This window comes from Heliconius melpomene, chromosome 12 (genome assembly GCF_056956725.1).
Source record: "Heliconius melpomene rosina isolate 202511_hmr_F chromosome 12, ASM5695672v1, whole genome shotgun sequence".
Classification (NCBI taxonomy): Eukaryota; Metazoa; Arthropoda; class Insecta; order Lepidoptera; family Nymphalidae; genus Heliconius; species Heliconius melpomene.
This window is the reverse complement of record NC_140400.1, coordinates 13306425-13323831: the sequence shown is the minus strand read 5'-3', so window position 1 is coordinate 13323831 and position 17407 is coordinate 13306425. Positions and strand designations below refer to the sequence as shown.

At 31.2% G+C, this 17407-nt stretch overlaps 4 protein-coding genes across 9 annotated transcripts; 2 read left to right on the top strand and 2 right to left on the bottom strand.

Annotated features, from left to right (window-relative positions):
* Positions 1 to 1583: 1583 nt before the first annotated feature.
* Positions 1584 to 3730, bottom strand: Ref1 (RNA and export factor binding protein 1). Of its 2 annotated transcripts, none has more exons than XM_085195028.1 (4): positions 3407 to 3730; positions 2448 to 2676; positions 2077 to 2262; positions 1584 to 1933 (listed from the first exon to the last, which is right to left on the bottom strand). In XM_085195028.1, the coding sequence occupies exons 1-4, from the start codon at positions 3605 to 3607 to the stop codon at positions 1779 to 1781; spliced, it is 771 nt and encodes a 256-aa protein (XP_085051154.1). In that variant the 5' UTR covers positions 3608 to 3730; the 3' UTR covers positions 1584 to 1778. The 2 variants fall into 2 exon arrangements, with proteins under 2 accessions (XP_085051154.1, XP_085051155.1); XM_085195029.1 differs by having other exon boundaries at positions 2448 to 2661.
* A 278-nt stretch (positions 3731 to 4008) lies between these two features.
* LOC146533988 (U6 small nuclear RNA (adenine-(43)-N(6))-methyltransferase) lies at positions 4009 to 9758 on the top strand. The gene is made up of 7 exons (XM_085195024.1): positions 4009 to 4444; positions 4528 to 4741; positions 5506 to 5646; positions 7734 to 7869; positions 8493 to 8609; positions 8703 to 8863; positions 9159 to 9758. The coding sequence occupies exons 1-7, from the start codon at positions 4340 to 4342 to the stop codon at positions 9740 to 9742; spliced, it is 1458 nt and encodes a 485-aa protein (XP_085051150.1). The 5' UTR covers positions 4009 to 4339; the 3' UTR covers positions 9743 to 9758.
* A 694-nt stretch (positions 9759 to 10452) lies between these two features.
* On the top strand, positions 10453 to 12981 carry Slbp (Stem-loop binding protein). 3 transcript variants are annotated; one of them, XM_085195033.1, is made up of 5 exons: positions 10453 to 10977; positions 11170 to 11236; positions 11643 to 11745; positions 11825 to 11950; positions 12451 to 12585. In XM_085195033.1, the coding sequence occupies exons 2-5, from the start codon at positions 11191 to 11193 to the stop codon at positions 12548 to 12550; spliced, it is 375 nt and encodes a 124-aa protein (XP_085051159.1). In that variant the 5' UTR covers positions 10453 to 10977; positions 11170 to 11190; the 3' UTR covers positions 12551 to 12585. The 3 variants fall into 3 exon arrangements, with proteins under 3 accessions (XP_085051159.1, XP_085051158.1, XP_085051157.1); XM_085195032.1 differs by lacking the exon at positions 12451 to 12585 and adding an exon at positions 12679 to 12981 and having other exon boundaries at positions 10500 to 10735; XM_085195031.1 differs by lacking the exon at positions 12451 to 12585 and adding an exon at positions 12679 to 12981 and having other exon boundaries at positions 10505 to 10977.
* Hmg-2 (High mobility group protein 2) lies at positions 12822 to 17237 on the bottom strand. Of its 3 annotated transcripts, none has more exons than XM_085195027.1 (8): positions 17220 to 17237; positions 16475 to 16746; positions 16236 to 16395; positions 15043 to 15188; positions 14801 to 14925; positions 14483 to 14605; positions 13782 to 13947; positions 12822 to 13144 (listed from the first exon to the last, which is right to left on the bottom strand). In XM_085195027.1, the coding sequence occupies exons 2-8, from the start codon at positions 16710 to 16712 to the stop codon at positions 13005 to 13007; spliced, it is 1098 nt and encodes a 365-aa protein (XP_085051153.1). In that variant the 5' UTR covers positions 16713 to 16746; positions 17220 to 17237; the 3' UTR covers positions 12822 to 13004. The 3 variants fall into 3 exon arrangements, with proteins under 3 accessions (XP_085051153.1, XP_085051152.1, XP_085051151.1); XM_085195026.1 differs by lacking the exon at positions 17220 to 17237 and adding an exon at positions 16862 to 17156; XM_085195025.1 differs by lacking the exon at positions 17220 to 17237 and adding an exon at positions 16833 to 17150.
* Positions 17238 to 17407: the final 170 nt, after the last annotated feature.

Below are 17407 nucleotides of genomic sequence, written 5' to 3'. Positions count from 1 at the left end.
AGTATGTAGCAAAAAGATAAAGAGTACAGATTAACAATAAAATATTCAGTAAAAGTAAATCGTAAAATATAGAAATAGCAAGACAAACGGCCCCTCAAAAATCGAAACGTTTAGTATTTTTACTAAAACCGCAACTAGCAAGTAAAGCTAAACATTACTTTTTTTTATAAGTGCATGATAAAGTTAACAATCCCTTATAATTGTTGATGATTGTTTTTTTTTTAAATTCAATATTTTTTGTCAACAAAGGAGATATTAAGCAATTTGAGTTATTCGACTTTAGCTTTTAGGCTACTTCATGAAACTATACAATAGTGCATGCTTACATAAGAGTAAAACTACTGTCTTATACCTAAATTCAACCAGTGAGCGATTATCTTAGCTCAATAATTATAAAAAAAATCAATAGCCCCTTACAAATATAATTTATTAAAAACTTACCCTCACTCTAAGGCTAGCAGCACACACACAATATTAGCAATAATATTGTCCAATATAAGGCCCCGCATACTACACAATGTTATTGACAATATTTTATAGTCATATCTGACGCAGTCGCATAAGTTCATCATCATTTCAATATTATTACTGAACTACAACTAACAAAGATCATTCATGCCAAAGGGGTACAAAGTGTGACTGTAAACGAGACAGATTGTGGGTTCGATTCCCGCTCGAGGAAATAAAATATCTAATGTAATCTCTGTAAGTATCTTAACTACTTATCTGTAAAAAAAATACTAACAAGTAAAGCTTATGCTGCTTGCTTGCTTAGCTGTTCAAGAATATTTAGAGGACAAACATATATGGAACTAATGTCTATTGAATATCATCCAGGATAGCTGCCAGTTAACAGAAATAGATATTGAAAAGACCAACTGTTGAGTTTCTTGCTGGCTCTCTCAGTTACCTGCACTGCCCAAAACTGCCTTCTGAACTGGTGTTAGCTTTTTCATGTACACGTTAATTCGACGATTCAAGTGTTTATATTAGTCTATTTAAATACAGAATTAGATTTTTTCAAATATTTCCATTTCTTCGCTCTGGTATTGAGGTAAAACTTTCAATTGTTCCAGAATTCAGTGGAAAAATGGGAATATTGTGAAGATATTGTTTTCAACGAATCACTGTTAAATACCATGGTGAAGAATATTAGTCCCTTCAGGTGATTAATGAAATTATATCCTTAGATTCCTTCTGCTTATCTTGCTGTGTGTGGCATACAGTGTGAAGCTAATTTTACTAACAGGGGTGATTTACAAAAATATATTTTTGTAAATTTTTAACAAACAATTTTTCTAACTATCTTTGAATATCTTGAATAAAAAGCATAAACATCCACCTACTTTGAAATCACAATTACTAGTATACATAATTACTGTTGACATTGAGCATATAATGTATATGCCAATTGTTACTTTTGTGAGATTGAATTGACTTCTCCAGAGGTGCAATCTGATGGAGATATTTGCCGGAGCAGATATTTGTCGGATAGATTTTATCGGGATACTCATATGTCACAGCAATTTTTTTACAATTGTTGGAATTATATATAATAGTATAGTTAAATATTAATAAAACCCTTTTTTTGTGTGTGTATTCTTTTATTAAAAAATATTCCATTTATCAATTTGGATAAATCTGTACTGATTTTGTCAAACCTAAATTTATAGGCTGAGAAAACTAAAAATGTGTGTTTCCAATATTATTCACCAACTTACTAATATCTTATAGTTAAGTTCGTCACAAAATTATAACTAAGGTTATTAAAGCTTATATCACTTAATTTCTTTAACATATGCATCAAGTTCTGCATCTAATTGTTCAGCTGTAGGAACAGGTCTTTTTCCACGGGGTGCTGCATTGCCACGACCACCTCTTCTTGCACCACCTCCTCCACGAGCACCTCCACTTTGAGGTCTATTTCCTCCACCTATAAGTCATATGTTACAAAATTATAAAAAAAAGTATCTAAGATGAAAAAATATTTAAGCTTTCTCTAGTCTCAGAATTATTGGTAAACAAAACATAAATGCATTGTAAATCTTTGATGTATTATTTATATTAAATATATACCTCTATTTGAATTTCTTCGGACTGGTCCTCCAACTACTGGCCTACTTCTCTCTTCATTCCTAAATGTACTAATTTCAGAAGTTGCTAATTGTATATTCATTGCACGCCCATCCAATGGTACCCCATTATATTGTTTCATTGCTTTCAATGCGTCTGCCCTTCTGTCAAAAACTACATCTGCTGTACCTTTAAAAAAAAACAAAGCATAAATGTATGTAAATTGATTAATTCACTATAATATTGTATACATTTACAATGTTTATTTAATTAGTATTTTCATTTCCTCGCTCTAGGCAAGAAGACAAAGTATGGCACATTAAATACCCTAGCTTTCTACAGGATACAAAGTACTTAATTAATAGCATACATACCTAATGACCTTCCTGATCTGTCATAATGCACTGCTGCACTTTTTAATATGCCAAACTCTGAGAACAGCTCCTGAATATCAGAGTCTGAAACACCAAAATCCAAGTTTGAAACAAGGAGTTTGGTTGGCCCAGTTGTGATTGGTGCACTCCTCTGTATCTTCCTATCATTGAAGTCATTGAACATGTCATGTTTCCATGTGCTGTTTACATCACCCTGAAATAGGTTGTCCTTCATAGATCATGCCAACTGCCCGCTGCAGCTTCTTTGAGTATACACTCAAAATAATTAGCAAACATAAGTTGTACATGTTCTAATCACAACATTTGAAACAATACATAATTCAATTTAAAATTTATATACATTTTATACATATACGAATGTTTGATTCACCACTGACACTGCACTTTTATACAATAAACACTGATACATTATCCATATTTTGCACTATAATAAAAAGCCAAATGTCCCCATTCCATAAACAGCATCTCATATTCACCATAATAATTATGAAGTATCTGCTACTTCAAGAAGAAAGTCGTAAAATTATAGTCTCGCCCGGTGTTACTTGTGTTATTTGGCAAAATGTCTTCTAAAATGATGGCAGTTGATGTAAAGGATTAAGTAACTGCAGATCCGAAAAAAGATCCGAATCCGACATACAGGGAAGTCCACCAATAATAAAATTATGAATAGCACCAAACATCTTTGGTTATAGAACAAAGGACAAATAAGTGACTATGCAGAAAGAAATTCGTAGGATCATGATACATATAAACATCTTGTTCTAACGTTTGTCTAAAAATAAACTACGATTGCGGTTGAACCGTGCCCGTAATTAACTATCTTTTATAGATGAATTTACGAGGCGATATATGCACTTGATGCGTCATTTCACCACGTTGCTCCGCCATATTGCAAATTGTATAATCAATCAATTTATTATTTTTAGTCGATTTACCCTTGTGTAATTAGCAGGTTTTGATACCCCTCCGCGGTTACGACCTCGTAGTACAGCACCTGAGCGGGCATTACGAAAACCACCTCCACCGCGACTAGGTTTTTTTGCGTCAAATTTTCTTCCAGCTCCACCGCCTCCTGTTCTTCCTTTTTTACTTGCTTTTATAATATCGTCTAAAGCCATATCAATTCTGTCTACCATTTTAAATTATTGTTTAAAAAGAACTGATGAAATTGACAGAGTACTTAGTATACAAAAAATAATAATCCTGAATCGACGCGAATGCTACACCATTTGAACAAAATGGAGTTCGAAAACAGTTTAGGAGCGAAAGTCTATAGCTATTCATCTAAGGTTGTCTATGGATAACAAGTAGCAAATCATCAAAAAAATACTTATTATGACTATTCAATTAAATCAACAATTTTACTTAAAAATTAATATTAGACCGATTTATAATAAATGTATAAATTATTATCAAACATATAATATTTTGAAAACTAAACAAGAAGTAGCGTTCGGTAACGTACATAAAAGAGCATAGTAAAATAAATCATTTTTTATAATAAAATTTTGTAACCTATAAATTATAATTGTATGTCACTGTCATTGACAATAAATCACCGACAGCGATCAGCGATTCAATAGTTATATGCAGTAAATGTGTTCTGTGGTTATATGTTCCTCGATTTCTAATTTGTAACGCCGTAATCAAAGAACTATACCAATATTTCTAATAATTTTTACACCAAAAGAAAATGTTATTTTTGTGTGTCATTAACAAATTTTAGTTTTCGCTAATATCACCAATATCCCGAATATCAAAATATGTACCACATTTCATAGTGTAAAAAGTTTAAAATAACTTTTTAGAGTTTTGAATTGTGTACATAATTATAAAAATAACAACCCGCACTATTTACTAACATTAATATGGCACTAAATAAATATATGCATCCTCGTAACATATATAAAGAACCTCCTGATTTTGCTAAATTAGCCAAACAATACAAAGATTTTTCGGATATAGCAAAAGTGGTAATTTAAATTTCTCGAGCATTTTAAAATATATTCACAATAAAATAAACTTATTAATTTAAAAGCTATGTTTTTTTTATTAGGATGTGACTGGAAAAGTTAGTATTGATTTTAAAGATCCTCAGGCACTAAGAATTTTAACAAAATGTCTACTAAAATCTGACTTTAATCTTGATATTTTAATTCCAAATGACAAATTAGTGCCTACACTACCTTTAAGATTGAACTACATTTTATGGATTGAGGACTTGATGATAATCATAAATAGAATAGATGTAATACAAGGCCTTGACATTGGTAAGTTTTAAGTCAAATATGTTACAGGTAATAATTTTGCACCATGTTGTAATGAATTTTCAATTTGAGACCAGTTGTGACACAGGAGCACAATTTAAAATGTGTGACAAGTTGTGGGTTCCATTCCCATTCAAGGATATTAAATATTTATTCATATAATCTGGTAATAAGACAAAGTGAAGTGTTGAGTTTCTCCACTCAACATGCAATGCTTCCAGCATTCAGTGGAAAGGGGGCAGTGTGTTAATGAGAACAGAGTGTCTTACACATTGATTTCCAGGTAGCCAAAATGTGAAACTATCAGAATAAAAACTCTTTTGGATATTAAATGATGCTAATACTATTTACTTAATTTATTCATTATTGATTTTTATAAAATTTAAAAGAATCCCTCTTGATATTGAGACTATGCCCCTGATTTCATTACCAATTTTATGATTTTATCTACTAATATATTGTTAATAATTTTTTTTATTTCAAGCCATTGTATACAAGTGTGAAGCATCCATCTGTAACCATGATGATTGTGGTTGTGTATTCATTACAAGTAGGGAATCCCTATCACCAAAATCATTTATACTCCATATTTTCATTTCTTCTCTCTCTGGCTAAGCAATGCATAGCTTTGAGTTAAAGAACTCATCACACCATGTCCCAAATTCAGAAAGAAGGTATAGAATAGTGTCTGTACCACTAGTTCCTCTCTTTGAAGTAAAGCATGCAAGCAAAATAAAAACCTGTTTTATTCACATTATTTATACTAGGTACAGGAGCATGTGCTATATATCCTTTGCTGGCTGCAGTGAAAAATAAATGGCATATGGTTGGCACAGAAACAGATGATGAAAGTATACTGAAAGCAAATGATAACATAAACAGGAATAATTTACAAGATTTCATAAAATGTAAGTATCAATGTTTGATGTTGGAGGCCAATGTGGAACAACCACACAGTGTTAAAATGTTAACATGACTGGCTGTGGGCTGATTTCCTGGCCATGGGAATTAGCTATTTTAAACGGTTTTATTTAGCTCACCCCGTTTGTTTGTTTGGGTCAAATTTAGTAATTGAAATTTAACCCTCTTCCCGTTAACCGATTGATCTGAAATTTGGTATACGCCTTTGATTCTGGTGACAATACAATTATCCATATTCAATATTATTGTGAATCCAAGATGGCCGCCGCTACAAGATGGCGGACAACTTAGTTTTTTTCAATCCCATCAATATGGATATCAAATGAAAGGGCTTGTCAAGTAGAATTCAGTGGAATATACAAAATCAAAATCCAAGATGGCCGCCACTATAAGATGGCGGACAAGTTAGTTTTTTTCAATCCTATCAATACGGGTATCAAATGAAAGGGCTTGTCAAGCAGAATTCAGTGGACTATACAAAATCAAAATCCAAGATGGCCGCCGCTACAAGATGGCGGACAAGTTAGTTTTTTCGATCCCATCAATATGGGTATCAAAAGAAAGGGCTTGTCAAGTAGAATTCAGTGCACTATACAAAATCAAAATCAAAGATGGCCACTGCTACAAAATGGCGGATAATGTAGTTTTCAATCCCATCAATATGGGTATCAAAATAAAGGACTTGGTAAGTATAATACAGTATACTATACACAATTACAATATGAATCTCCCACCTAAGTCAAGATCTGGTATCCTGTCGAGGACTGTGTGGCTATAGGGTGCCTAAAAATGATACGTCGCTAGGGGTACCACCCAAGGTAAAAGGTAAAAGCGCGCCGAGAACTGTATGGCACTAGGTGGATAAAAATGATATGTCGTTAGCGTTTTCCCCTCAAGATTCAGGCACATCTTGTTGTACATAGCCTTGTCCCTCTATTGGACCTCTGGGGGGGTCGTTCGTAACATTCTCCATTAACCTTGCAATAATGAGACATCGAGCCTCATTTCAACGAATTGAATAGCATGAGAAATAAAAACTAAAAACTTAAAAATAAAAAAGTAAAAAAAAAAAATTAAGTTAAACGGTTTTATATTGCAGATAAATGTACTAAAAGCTAAAAAATAATTTCATAGAAATTATGATTACTAAAATAAAATCGTGGGGACACTTGCTACTTACCACTAGGTGGGTGAAGTCTCACGCTATGTCTTTCAATTGTAGATATTGGACGTGCCCCACGATTAAATTTTAGTAATCATAATTTCTATGAAATTATTTTTTAGCTTTTAGTACATTTATCTGCAATATAAAACCGTTTAACTTAAAAAATTTTTTTTACTTTTTTTCATCTCCTTTCTGGTAAGGAGACAAAGTGTGGCATTGAGTGCTGCCACTCATTATCTCAAAACATGCGGAATGGTGTCTTTCACTAGGTTACCTTTGCCTACCCTCAACTACATATGAGGGTAGGTGCAAGTAACCTACAGTATAAAGTTACGTTAAAAAAGCCTAGTCAATGACCAAAAGTAATCAATGGCAATGTTATCTAAAAAGCAAAATATAATTATAGTATCAATCAATCAACTCAGCTTGCACCTGTCCACTGGATAGGCCTCCCCCAATATGACTAGTAAATTATGGTTACTGAAATTAAATTATGTATGTTATTTTATTATATTTGTGATTTTATTGCACTATTAGTATTAATATACATAGTAGAAATTTCCTATGGACAATGAAATTAGAAAAAGAAATATATTGAACTAACTAGATGTATGTGTGCATTATAAACACATTTTTAAGCTATATCATAACCTTAAAGTACTTTACAATATTCAAAATGTAATTTTGAGTCATGAGTGTCTTTTATAATTATTCCTATATGTTTGAATGATTATATATAATTAAAATCTACTTCAACAAGAAATATATTAAATTCTTGTGTTTGAAATTGCAAAAACAAAACTAAACTATGTTACTAAAAATATTATAAAGTATAGAATCTTAAATCTGGTTTGGCAAGTCATTAATGTTTCAGTAGCAAAACAAAATGAAGAATAATAATACTTGCAGTGAAAAAGAACACAACATCATCAGTCATTGAATATCTTTTTGTGGAGGAAAATTCAACCTCTTTTGACTTTTGTATGTGTAATCCACCATTTTACACTAATATCCAAGAACTTTGGGAATCACGTAGTCCAGCAAGGTAATATTAATATATATCTTTGAGGTTGTAATATCACAGCAGTGCTATGTGTGAGTGAAAATCAAGAGAATCAAAATTAATAATTTTGTGTGTAATGAAAATAATTAATTTTTATTTTACATGTTAACTGTAAGAGTTATATTGGAGTATATAATTATGGTATGCTATATTATTATAAGGTTTATATTTTTATGTATTTTATTTATTTCTTTTATTTAGAATATCCGTAATATTTTATTATAATTATATATATAGATAACTATTTATTATATGTATATTTATATATTTATTGGATGTATATGTATGTATATTTTACTTCTGCACGCCTGCATATTTATTATCCCACATGACAAGGTCGGCTGGGAGAGAATGCTTTTAGCGTTAAGCCCAACTTTTGTACATTGTTGTTTTGTAATTTTGTGCAATAAAGTATATATAAATAAATAAATATTTTGCCCCAGGCGCGAGTTAAGCTCGCTACGCCACTGGCCTGTTGACAAAGGCCTCCTTTAACATTTTACAATGGTTTCTATCCCGAATAACTCTTCTCCAATTTAGACCTGCTGTTAATGATATTATACACAAACACTATTAATACTATTCTATTATATTCTATATTCTAGACCTCCTCCAAAAAACGGTTTCACTGGGTCTCCACATGAATTGATCACAGAAGGAGGAGAATTACAATTCTGTAGAAAAATGATAGAAGAGAGCAAAATTTCTAAGCATAAAATATTGTGAGTTTTTGTTGCATTATAAAACATAGTCAAATTGCTTAAAAACATTATTAAAAGACTTATTATAATTTTTTGCTAATTTCTAATATGCAGAATTTATACAACTATGATTGGTCATAAATACAACTTAAAGGAACTGGTGATGGACTTAAAGGCAGAAGGAATTAAACATACAACAACGGAATTTTGTCAAGGTCGTGTTACACGATGGGGATTAGCATGGACTTATCAGGATTATGATTTCTCCAAATTAGGTATGTTTCCATTTTTTTGCTTATTTTGAAATATAATATAATATCTCAGTAATATGCCGCTAATTACTATTAAATATTAGTTATAAAATCATTAGTAAAGGTAATTTTTTTAAGAATCTTTATTGCTGATTAACCTTATCATCATTAAAAATGTTAAAATATTTTCATAACTAAGCAAATTATGTGTATAAAGTGGTATAATTAAATACAGTACACAATATTTTTTATATGTATTTATTTAGTCTGGCTGTGACTTGGATACAGCAAATCAAATAAAAATATTGTCTACTTTCAGTTTCACCAAGAGAACAATCTCGCAAGAAAAGTATACCAATAGTTTTTAAATTACCCACTGTACAAAATCAAAAAAATATTATGAATGAAGGCATTGAAAAATTAAAAAATATTTTAGGGGATTTAAAGATTACTTCAGAAATTGTAACAAAGAAAAAACATGAATTTGTTTTAAATATTCTTGCATATTCTAACACATGGTCCAATCAACGACGGAAAAGAAGACTTCAAAAACGATTATTAGAAGAAAAAGTGAAACAACGTAAAATTGAATTACAAAATAACACAAACACTGAAACAAGTTATTGCAAATTAGTTGTAAAAGAGTCACCTATTGAAAGTTACTTGGAAAATAAAATAATAGATTCACAGCAAAAAGAGAAAATAAGCAATGTTCACAATCTTGAAGATATAACTACAAACACAGAATCAGAAAATCATAAAAAAGATGTTGTAGTGCAAGGTATTATGAAAACTTATCTAAAAGACAATAATTTATTCATTGAAGTTGAATATTTAAATGGCACAGCTGGTAAGGAAGGAATGCATCAAATTGTCCAATATATTAAAAACAGTTGGAAATAAATAATTTGTTTAAGTATTTGTATTTTTTATTTGCAGAAAAAAAAATCCATTTACCACCCACTGTCATTGAAAATAGGGGCAAGTATAAGTTTCACTCTGTTACTCTCATGTAGCAGGATAAGCAGAGGGAACATAGTGTAGACACTCCGCTCCATACTTTTTGAACTCAACGCAGCGCTTTTCCTTGACACCAAAGCGAAGAAATAAAACAAAACTGAATCACGCTGTATCTTGTTAGGGCAGAGGGAGCCTAGTGTTAAGACACTCGATTCTCCACTTTCCGTCGAATTTTTCAAGGCATTGCATGTTGGGTAGCAGAACTCCCCGCAGAGCTTTTGCCTTGGTTTGTGCCTTGGTGCCAAGAGAGACTGGAAATATTTTTAAGTATACAATTCTGTATATCAGCGGCGCTTTACTTTAACTAGCTAGAATACTATGGTTTTATATCAGTCATTGAGCCAATAATCGATTTTGAAGAACTGTGTACTAGAAGTCTTCCCGGGATTGATAGTAATAAAAAAAGTTTAATTCAAATCTAAAATTAGTATTTATAATCTTAGATCTATATTCTTTAGATGTAAATACATTTTAATACATTATTTTTTTCCAAAAATATTTAATGAAAATATTCAAAGACATTTTTGTGTTCGTTAGCCTGGCCACACGCGTACAATAATTGTCAATAAAGTACGTATTGTCAATAATATTGTGGATTTTGTCTTTGCGACGACAGTATCGCGAGGAGGCCGGGTTATTGTCAATAAATATTGTCGAACGCGGGCGTTCGGCAATATTTTAGTCGAGTATATGTTTCTTGATTTTAGTTGAAAATGCATGCTTTTAATTCAAGATAGCCGGACACACTCCATTCCTTCTATACACCTCACTAATTTTAGTAATATTATTGTATGTTATCTGTGATTAAAACTAAATACATGATGCGTCCCGAGTTCCTGACTCCTGTCAGTTTTTCGCGCCGTAGTAAATACACCGGTATTGTTATATAAAAATTGATATTTTTATTTTAATTATAATTTGTTCTGTATAAGTTATTTATAATTATGACAAACTCATAAGTTTAGGAATCGCCAGCCTATATGCTTGACACATATAATATTAATATAATATTCAAATAACATTGGCTATTATTGTTTATGTATAAGATGCCTTTTACCAAGTAAATAATATTTACAATAATTAAACTGATAGAAACCGTTATATCAACAGAATAAAAGGTATTTTTTGATTAATTTATTATAATAAAAATATTTTCAATGTAGCATAATCGTAACTGTACTTATGAAGCTCCTCCATTTTTTCTTTGTTTATATAAGTAACTTCTTCATCAACATTTTTATTCATCTTTTATTCATTCATCATAATTTTAAGTAAGACTATAATATATTTAAATTTAAAATATGTTTCAGGTGTTATTAGTAAAACTAATTATGGATGGTACTAATATATTTAATAATGAAGAAAATAAAGAAACAGGTAAATAACACATTTATTATGTATGTAAATATTTATAAACGAAGTTAAGCTAGACATGTTTACGGGAGCGCGAGTGGGCTTTTAAAAATAACTAAGAAAGTTAAATTTAAATTTACTTTTATTAAAATAAGAACAAAGTTATATGTTCTTATAACTAACTTAAAATTAACTTAACTAGTGAATCGACCGAGCAGAAGTGCATGCTCTAATCGACTAAAGAATAAAATATAGAATAATTAATACTAAAACACTACATTTGATTCCCATGGCATGAGGGGATTTGCGTTACATACACTGAACGCTGATTAGTTTACCGGTACCGTTCTCACGCCATGAGGCAACATAACTAGCTATATAAAACATTAATAAATAATTTATTTATAACAATAAAACTTTGTTGTTTAAGTGAAACGAGGTGTGAAAGAAAAATTGAGGCCAGATAGTAGAGAGAATTCAAATAGTAGAAAAAAGTCAAAGCCAAACACAAAACATGATGTGGAGGAAAACAGGTAAACAACAATTATATGAACTAACAGATTAATAAATTGAACTTAAAATTAACTTTATTTGTAATTGTTTTTGGTACAGAAACACTCAAAAAAGAAAATCAGTGGAATTAGAAACATGTCCATCTGTGTTACAAAGACGTCAAAAACAGATTGACTACGGTAAAAACACAGTTGGATATCATAACTATATAAAGCAAGTGCCAATGTAAGTAGCATTAATATAATTACAATACAGCATTGACTATCTGTATGTTGATGAATTGAACAACTTCTTATTTAAAGTACTGTGCACAATGCACATTTTACTCCTTTCATTTTTATGTACTTGTTTCGATTTGTTAATTACACTTGCAGTATGTAACTTAATAGAAAATTCTGTATAACAAAAAAATGCTGTGTGTAAAGGTTTAATTTTATGAATAAAGTTTTGGTCACACTACAAGAAAATCTTGTTTAAAAATGGCTGAATGGTAAACATTAGTGCGTGTAAGTTATTCAAAGAATAATGATGGACATCAGTAATTTGTTCAATGTGCCTGAATCAGCTGAACATGTCCTTCATTATCACCGTGACAACCTCGCTAGTACTTACCATTCTGTATATCCTATAAAGAAATCTCATCTCTCATCTTTTTTTAATTCTTCTGTAATACCCATGTTTTGCTACCGTATAACGTCAGTCTAAACATTTCTTCTCATCCACAGAGGGAACCTAGTTTTCGGACACCCTGTTCCCCACTTCCTGCTGAGTATATTATTTTCATATTTTTTAAGAATTGTACATAAATATATATTTTTATGTTAGTTTGGCTTCATATTTAATAAATAATTAAATTTACAAGAATAGTAACAAAACTATGGATTACAAATCCAAATGACAATAAGTAAAAAGTAAGATTTAAAAAAATATTAACTAGTCAATATTTCTTACAGAGAAAAGAGAACAAAAGACGATCCAAAAACACCTGAAAAGTTTACTAAGTACAGTAGAAGATCATGGGATATGTTAATCAAAATGTGGAGAAAAAAACTACATGAATATGATACTGATTTAAACAAAAATAATGATACAAATATTTCAGAAGAAGAGTCTGATTCATAACTTTTTATTTTGTTAAATATTTTTGTTTAGGAAATTATAATTTAAAAATTATTTGACATTATTGGTAAAGTATACTATGTTATTCTGTAATATAGTGAAGGAAGGCCAAATAAATGAACAAAAGAAAATGGTTAGCTTATATTTTTATTGATTTATGTTACACAGTAGGTAACTCAACTTTATTAAGAATGTCTCTTGCTTGTTTTAAGAGAGGACTACTTTTTCCTTCCAAAACAAAGCTTTGTAATTTTTCCATATATTCTTCAATATTTGTTTCCGAGCTACCTGCTGGTCCTCCTGTTGACAATAAACATATAACTATAATATGAATTAAACGTCAGAAATTATAAAATACAAAAGTAAATAGAAAAACAAAGTATAATATAAAAAATTAATACATAATGATTAACTCTGTATTGTATCTGATCTGTCTGGCTTTCTGTACCTCTTATCAATACAGACTAGGCTTTGTCTGCTCTATTCTTAGCAGAAAGAACTCTTTGCAAACGTTAATGCTTAGCTTGCAGAAAATACCTATAGTAATTAAGTGAATATAATTTACAACTTTGAGTCATTGGAAATTATATTAATATTTGTGGCATTATGACTAGAGGTAGGATATAGAGGTGGAAGTTCTTTTCGTCTGCATTCTTTTTATGGGAGCAGCATATAGGTAAAATATTTCAGACCTATACCTAAAAAATTATAATCAAGATTCAGCAACAGTTTACATATACGGTATTACGTGTGACACAGTTACGAACAGATACTAATAACATTACTGATCTAACACTTCATTCTCAAGAAACATACCAGAACGAGAAAGGGATATCTCTCGTTCTATTATACGCAATTACCTATTTTTAACCGACTTCTGTAAGAAAAAGAGGTTATCAATTCGATTGAGTGAACCGGACTTTAAATAACCACACACCTTGCAATGGCAAGACCACAGACTCTAAAGCCTGCGCTAAAGATGCTACCAAGGCTCTGCGATGAGCAACCAGAGACGCAGTTCGTTCTGCTGCCGCCGCAGTTTCAGCACGCAGCCTCGCCGTTGCCGCACTCACTTCTTCTGCATGTCGTTGTAATATCGCATTCTATATTTAACATAATAATGCATCATTTTGGAAGCTTTAAAATTTAATTAGATTATTATTTTATAAATAATAAGGGTGATGTGCCTTCTAATGTTAATAATAATAAAAAAACAAGCTTCACGTTGTATCCCGCATAAAGTAGGGTAGGTGGAAATCAACGCAGGGCTTTTGCCTTGGTGCCAGGGCGAATAAATAAAAATATTAATAAATAATAATTCATTCCCCCGACTGCAGGTTGAAAACCCACAACCGTCGCGTTACAGTCTCACCCTTGTACTCTTGAGTCAGGATGACACGTCATTGATATCATTTGATCCATTTTAGAAGATCTATCTGGTTCTGGCTTTCTTTATTTGATGGTAAGAATATTAATTTTGAACTTATCTCTTTTTTGCACTGGCGCAAGGACAAAATGCGACATTAAGTTTCATTGCTTATTGAGTGGCGGACCACTCGAGCAACGTCTCGAACATAGAATGAATTGCCTTAATACCTATTTTATTGTAGGAAACAATTTAAAGCTATAAAAACTCACCTGTTGCTCATAATCTGAATTTGCCTTTCTTAGCTGCCGTAATTCTGATTCCCTAAGTTTGTTGTGTTGCAAAAATTGATCAGTAAATATGGGAATATCTGTATCCCCTGACATCTCTTCACCCTGCAATTTGTTTTGTGTTATTGAAATTAATATTTGTAATGTACACCTAAAGACTGATCTAACGCTTAGAAGTACAGAGTGAATTATAAATATGAACCTAAATTTCATATACGGCTGAAAATTCGGCCAAAATATAATAAATTAAAATAAATTTTATGTAAATAATTTTGACTTTTTTGGTAGTAATATACTTACAGAAGCAGGAGTTATACACGGTCTCGGACGTGGCGGAGTTGGTTGTCTTGGAACCGATGGAGTCTGAGCTTGCGTAGCAGTTGTAGGTGTCACATTTTGCTCAGGTGCTTGAATATTGACAGTACCTAATAAAGATAAGGATGTTACTAAATGGATCCATTTTGTAATATCAATAATAATAACACAAAACTTATGAAAAATGATCAAATATAAAAGTAAAAAATTGTAAGCAATAAATATACCTGCACTATTTATATTATTTTCACTACTAGTATTAGGCTTCACTTTTTTCGTGGAAATATTACTGTAATCCTTTTGTTCCATTTGCTGTTTCCTAAACTCCTTATAGGCATCAGTTTTCTTATATTCAGTCCATTCTTTAATATACCTAAATAATTAAGAATATTTAGATATCTTCGTAATTATGAGGTATAAGTCAATAGAAATGTGCAACATTGAGTTTTGCCATTCAACATGTGGGTTATGGGAGTTTTTATCAGGTTCCCTTTGCATACCCTACCGTGTGTAGGATTCAGTGTGATGGGTCAAACTAAGAATTGTGCGACATATGACTTTCTAAGTGTCCAAGGTACCTTTAAGGAGTTAAGTATCTGGTTGCAGGTACAACAAGTTACATTGAAACAACCTGATATAATATTGCCTAGAACCTAATAAAGTTCATAAAGGGACGAAGCAATATAAAAGGAATTGAAACCAGAGCTCCTGCTTCTGCAAGTTACATGCTTACTTTTTTGAGCATCAAATACATAAGTTATCACCAGTTCACTCAGTGGCATAGCGAGCTAAACACGCACCCAATATAAAATACTTAAACAACACTCCCAGGCAAACACATTATAATTTCATATGTATGTTTAAATAGTTTTGTGGACTATTTGGCATCCCTTTATGAGCTGCGCCCGGGCACGCTCACTATGCCACTGAGTTCATAAGTTAATGCCTCAAATCTGAGAAGAACCAGTGCAACAAACTCAGTGGGACCTTTTTTTAAATCAATGATATATATAAATACACTGTCCATGTGTAGTATTTGACAATGATACTGTCCAAACAGACTGGCACAAGCGTTTCATACCTAAGGTGTGTTATCATTTAAGGGCTTTTTCAAGGTGTGTAATGATTTTATCATTCATTTGGTAATCGCCAAACATGTAATAGCACACAAATATATTTTCACATTAAACATTACTTAATTTGTAGTCTGTGTTATTCTCATGTATAGCTTTAATATTGTTTAGTAATTTAGTAGGTTTACATGAAAGTAGTACAATCATCCTTCCCACAAACAAAATGTTTATAATATAAAAGTAGTAGGTATAATATAAAGTAGAGGTATAAAAAATTAATTCAAAAATGGGTGAATAATATTTTATTCATCTACCTCAATTTTACTTTGAAAGTAATTTACATATACCTCTCTTTATCTTGATCAGCTGCTTGCAAGTATTGCTGTTTTTCTTCGGCAGGCAATTTACTCCATTCACTAGCTAGCTGCCGTGTTAGTTCTGCAAAGCCTAACTCTGGTTGCTCTGCACGCAACTGATCTCTTCTTTCATTAAGAAACCTGACATAACCTAAGTTATATATTATATTATTATATTACACAAACATATGTCATTTAATTTAAATATAATGACCATATAAAATACAAACCAGTCAGTGGTTGGCGTGGAGCAGTAACATCCCTCGGCATTTTGGGTTTTCGCTTTTTCGGCTTTTTAGGTGATGGTTTCTGCGAATCTTTTGAGCTTACAGAATTATTAATAGCTTCCGTATCATTTCCGTTAATAGGAGTCATAGCAGTAGCACTGAAGTCTTGTTCAACATTAGGTTTCGGCACTTCTTCGTTTTGCACTGATTGTTCAGCACTGCGGCCGTTATCGGCATCCATTGTTATTAATTAATTAAATCACTCGGTAACTTATCTAATAAAAAAATATGTAAAAGTAATGGCTTAATTTTAAAATTCAAAAGGTTTAATATTAAGATTAATTTAAACAAAATTATATACTTTTGTATTTAAAATAAAATGTTATTCACAGGTAGCTTTACGTTTGTTTCCCCTTGCCGGCCCAACGGGGAGGAGGTGTCTCTAGGCAAGTTATTTTACTGATTATGCTTATTTAAGTAATTACAAAAAATGTCTTTGAATAAATATTTGTGAAAATATTAGATTATTTCATAATTTTCATATAGTGTTAAATAACTTTTTTTTTTCTTTTTATTTTTGACGTTTGAATTTTGACATATATATACAACAGATGATGGCCAAATTATCAATGAATGTAACAACACGCTCGAAATAATAATTACAGCACAATAAATGGGGTCAATAAAATATTTATAGTCTTCGTTAGATACACGACATTTAAACAAATTTAAATATAATAATTATTACGTTGAAATATGAGCTAATACTAGTTAACTATCCACATTCTTCAAGTTTTGTTCCTGTTAAAGTGTGTTTACCTCTAGGTGACAAGTTCGTGTGGTCAACTTGAAAGTCCACTATTGTATTTCGCTATTATTTATAATAGTTAAATACAGTAGTGGACATTTGGCATTTATTAAACTACAAACATAACA

Coding starts and splice junctions, on each gene's coding strand:
- Ref1 (XM_085195028.1), bottom strand. CDS start 3,607: ATGGTAGACAGAATTGATATGGCTTTAGACGATATTATAAAAGCAAGT. Junction 2,677..3,406: donor AACCTGCTAATTACACAAGG/GTAAATCGACTA, acceptor TGATCTATGAAG/GACAACCTATTTCAGGGTGA. Junction 2,263..2,447: donor CAGATCAGGAAGGTCATTAG/GTATGTATGCTA, acceptor TTTTTTTTAAAG/GTACAGCAGATGTAGTTTTT.
- LOC146533988 (XM_085195024.1), top strand. CDS start 4,340: ATGGCACTAAATAAATATATGCATCCTCGTAACATATATAAAGAACCT. Junction 7,870..8,492: donor GAATCACGTAGTCCAGCAAG/GTAATATTAATA, acceptor TCTATATTCTAG/ACCTCCTCCAAAAAACGGTT. Junction 8,864..9,158: donor TTATGATTTCTCCAAATTAG/GTATGTTTCCAT, acceptor GTCTACTTTCAG/TTTCACCAAGAGAACAATCT.
- Slbp (XM_085195032.1), top strand. CDS start 11,191: ATGGATGGTACTAATATATTTAATAATGAAGAAAATAAAGAAACAG. Junction 11,746..11,824: donor CATGATGTGGAGGAAAACAG/GTAAACAACAAT, acceptor TTTTTGGTACAG/AAACACTCAAAAAAGAAAAT. Junction 11,951..12,678: donor TATATAAAGCAAGTGCCAAT/GTAAGTAGCATT, acceptor TATTTCTTACAG/AGAAAAGAGAACAAAAGACG.
- Hmg-2 (XM_085195027.1), bottom strand. CDS start 16,712: ATGGATGCCGATAACGGCCGCAGTGCTGAACAATCAGTGCAAAACGAA. Junction 15,189..16,235: donor GCTGATCAAGATAAAGAGAG/GTATATGTAAAT, acceptor TTAATTATTTAG/GTATATTAAAGAATGGACTG. Junction 14,606..14,800: donor CGTGTATAACTCCTGCTTCT/GTAAGTATATTA, acceptor AACAAATTGCAG/GGTGAAGAGATGTCAGGGGA.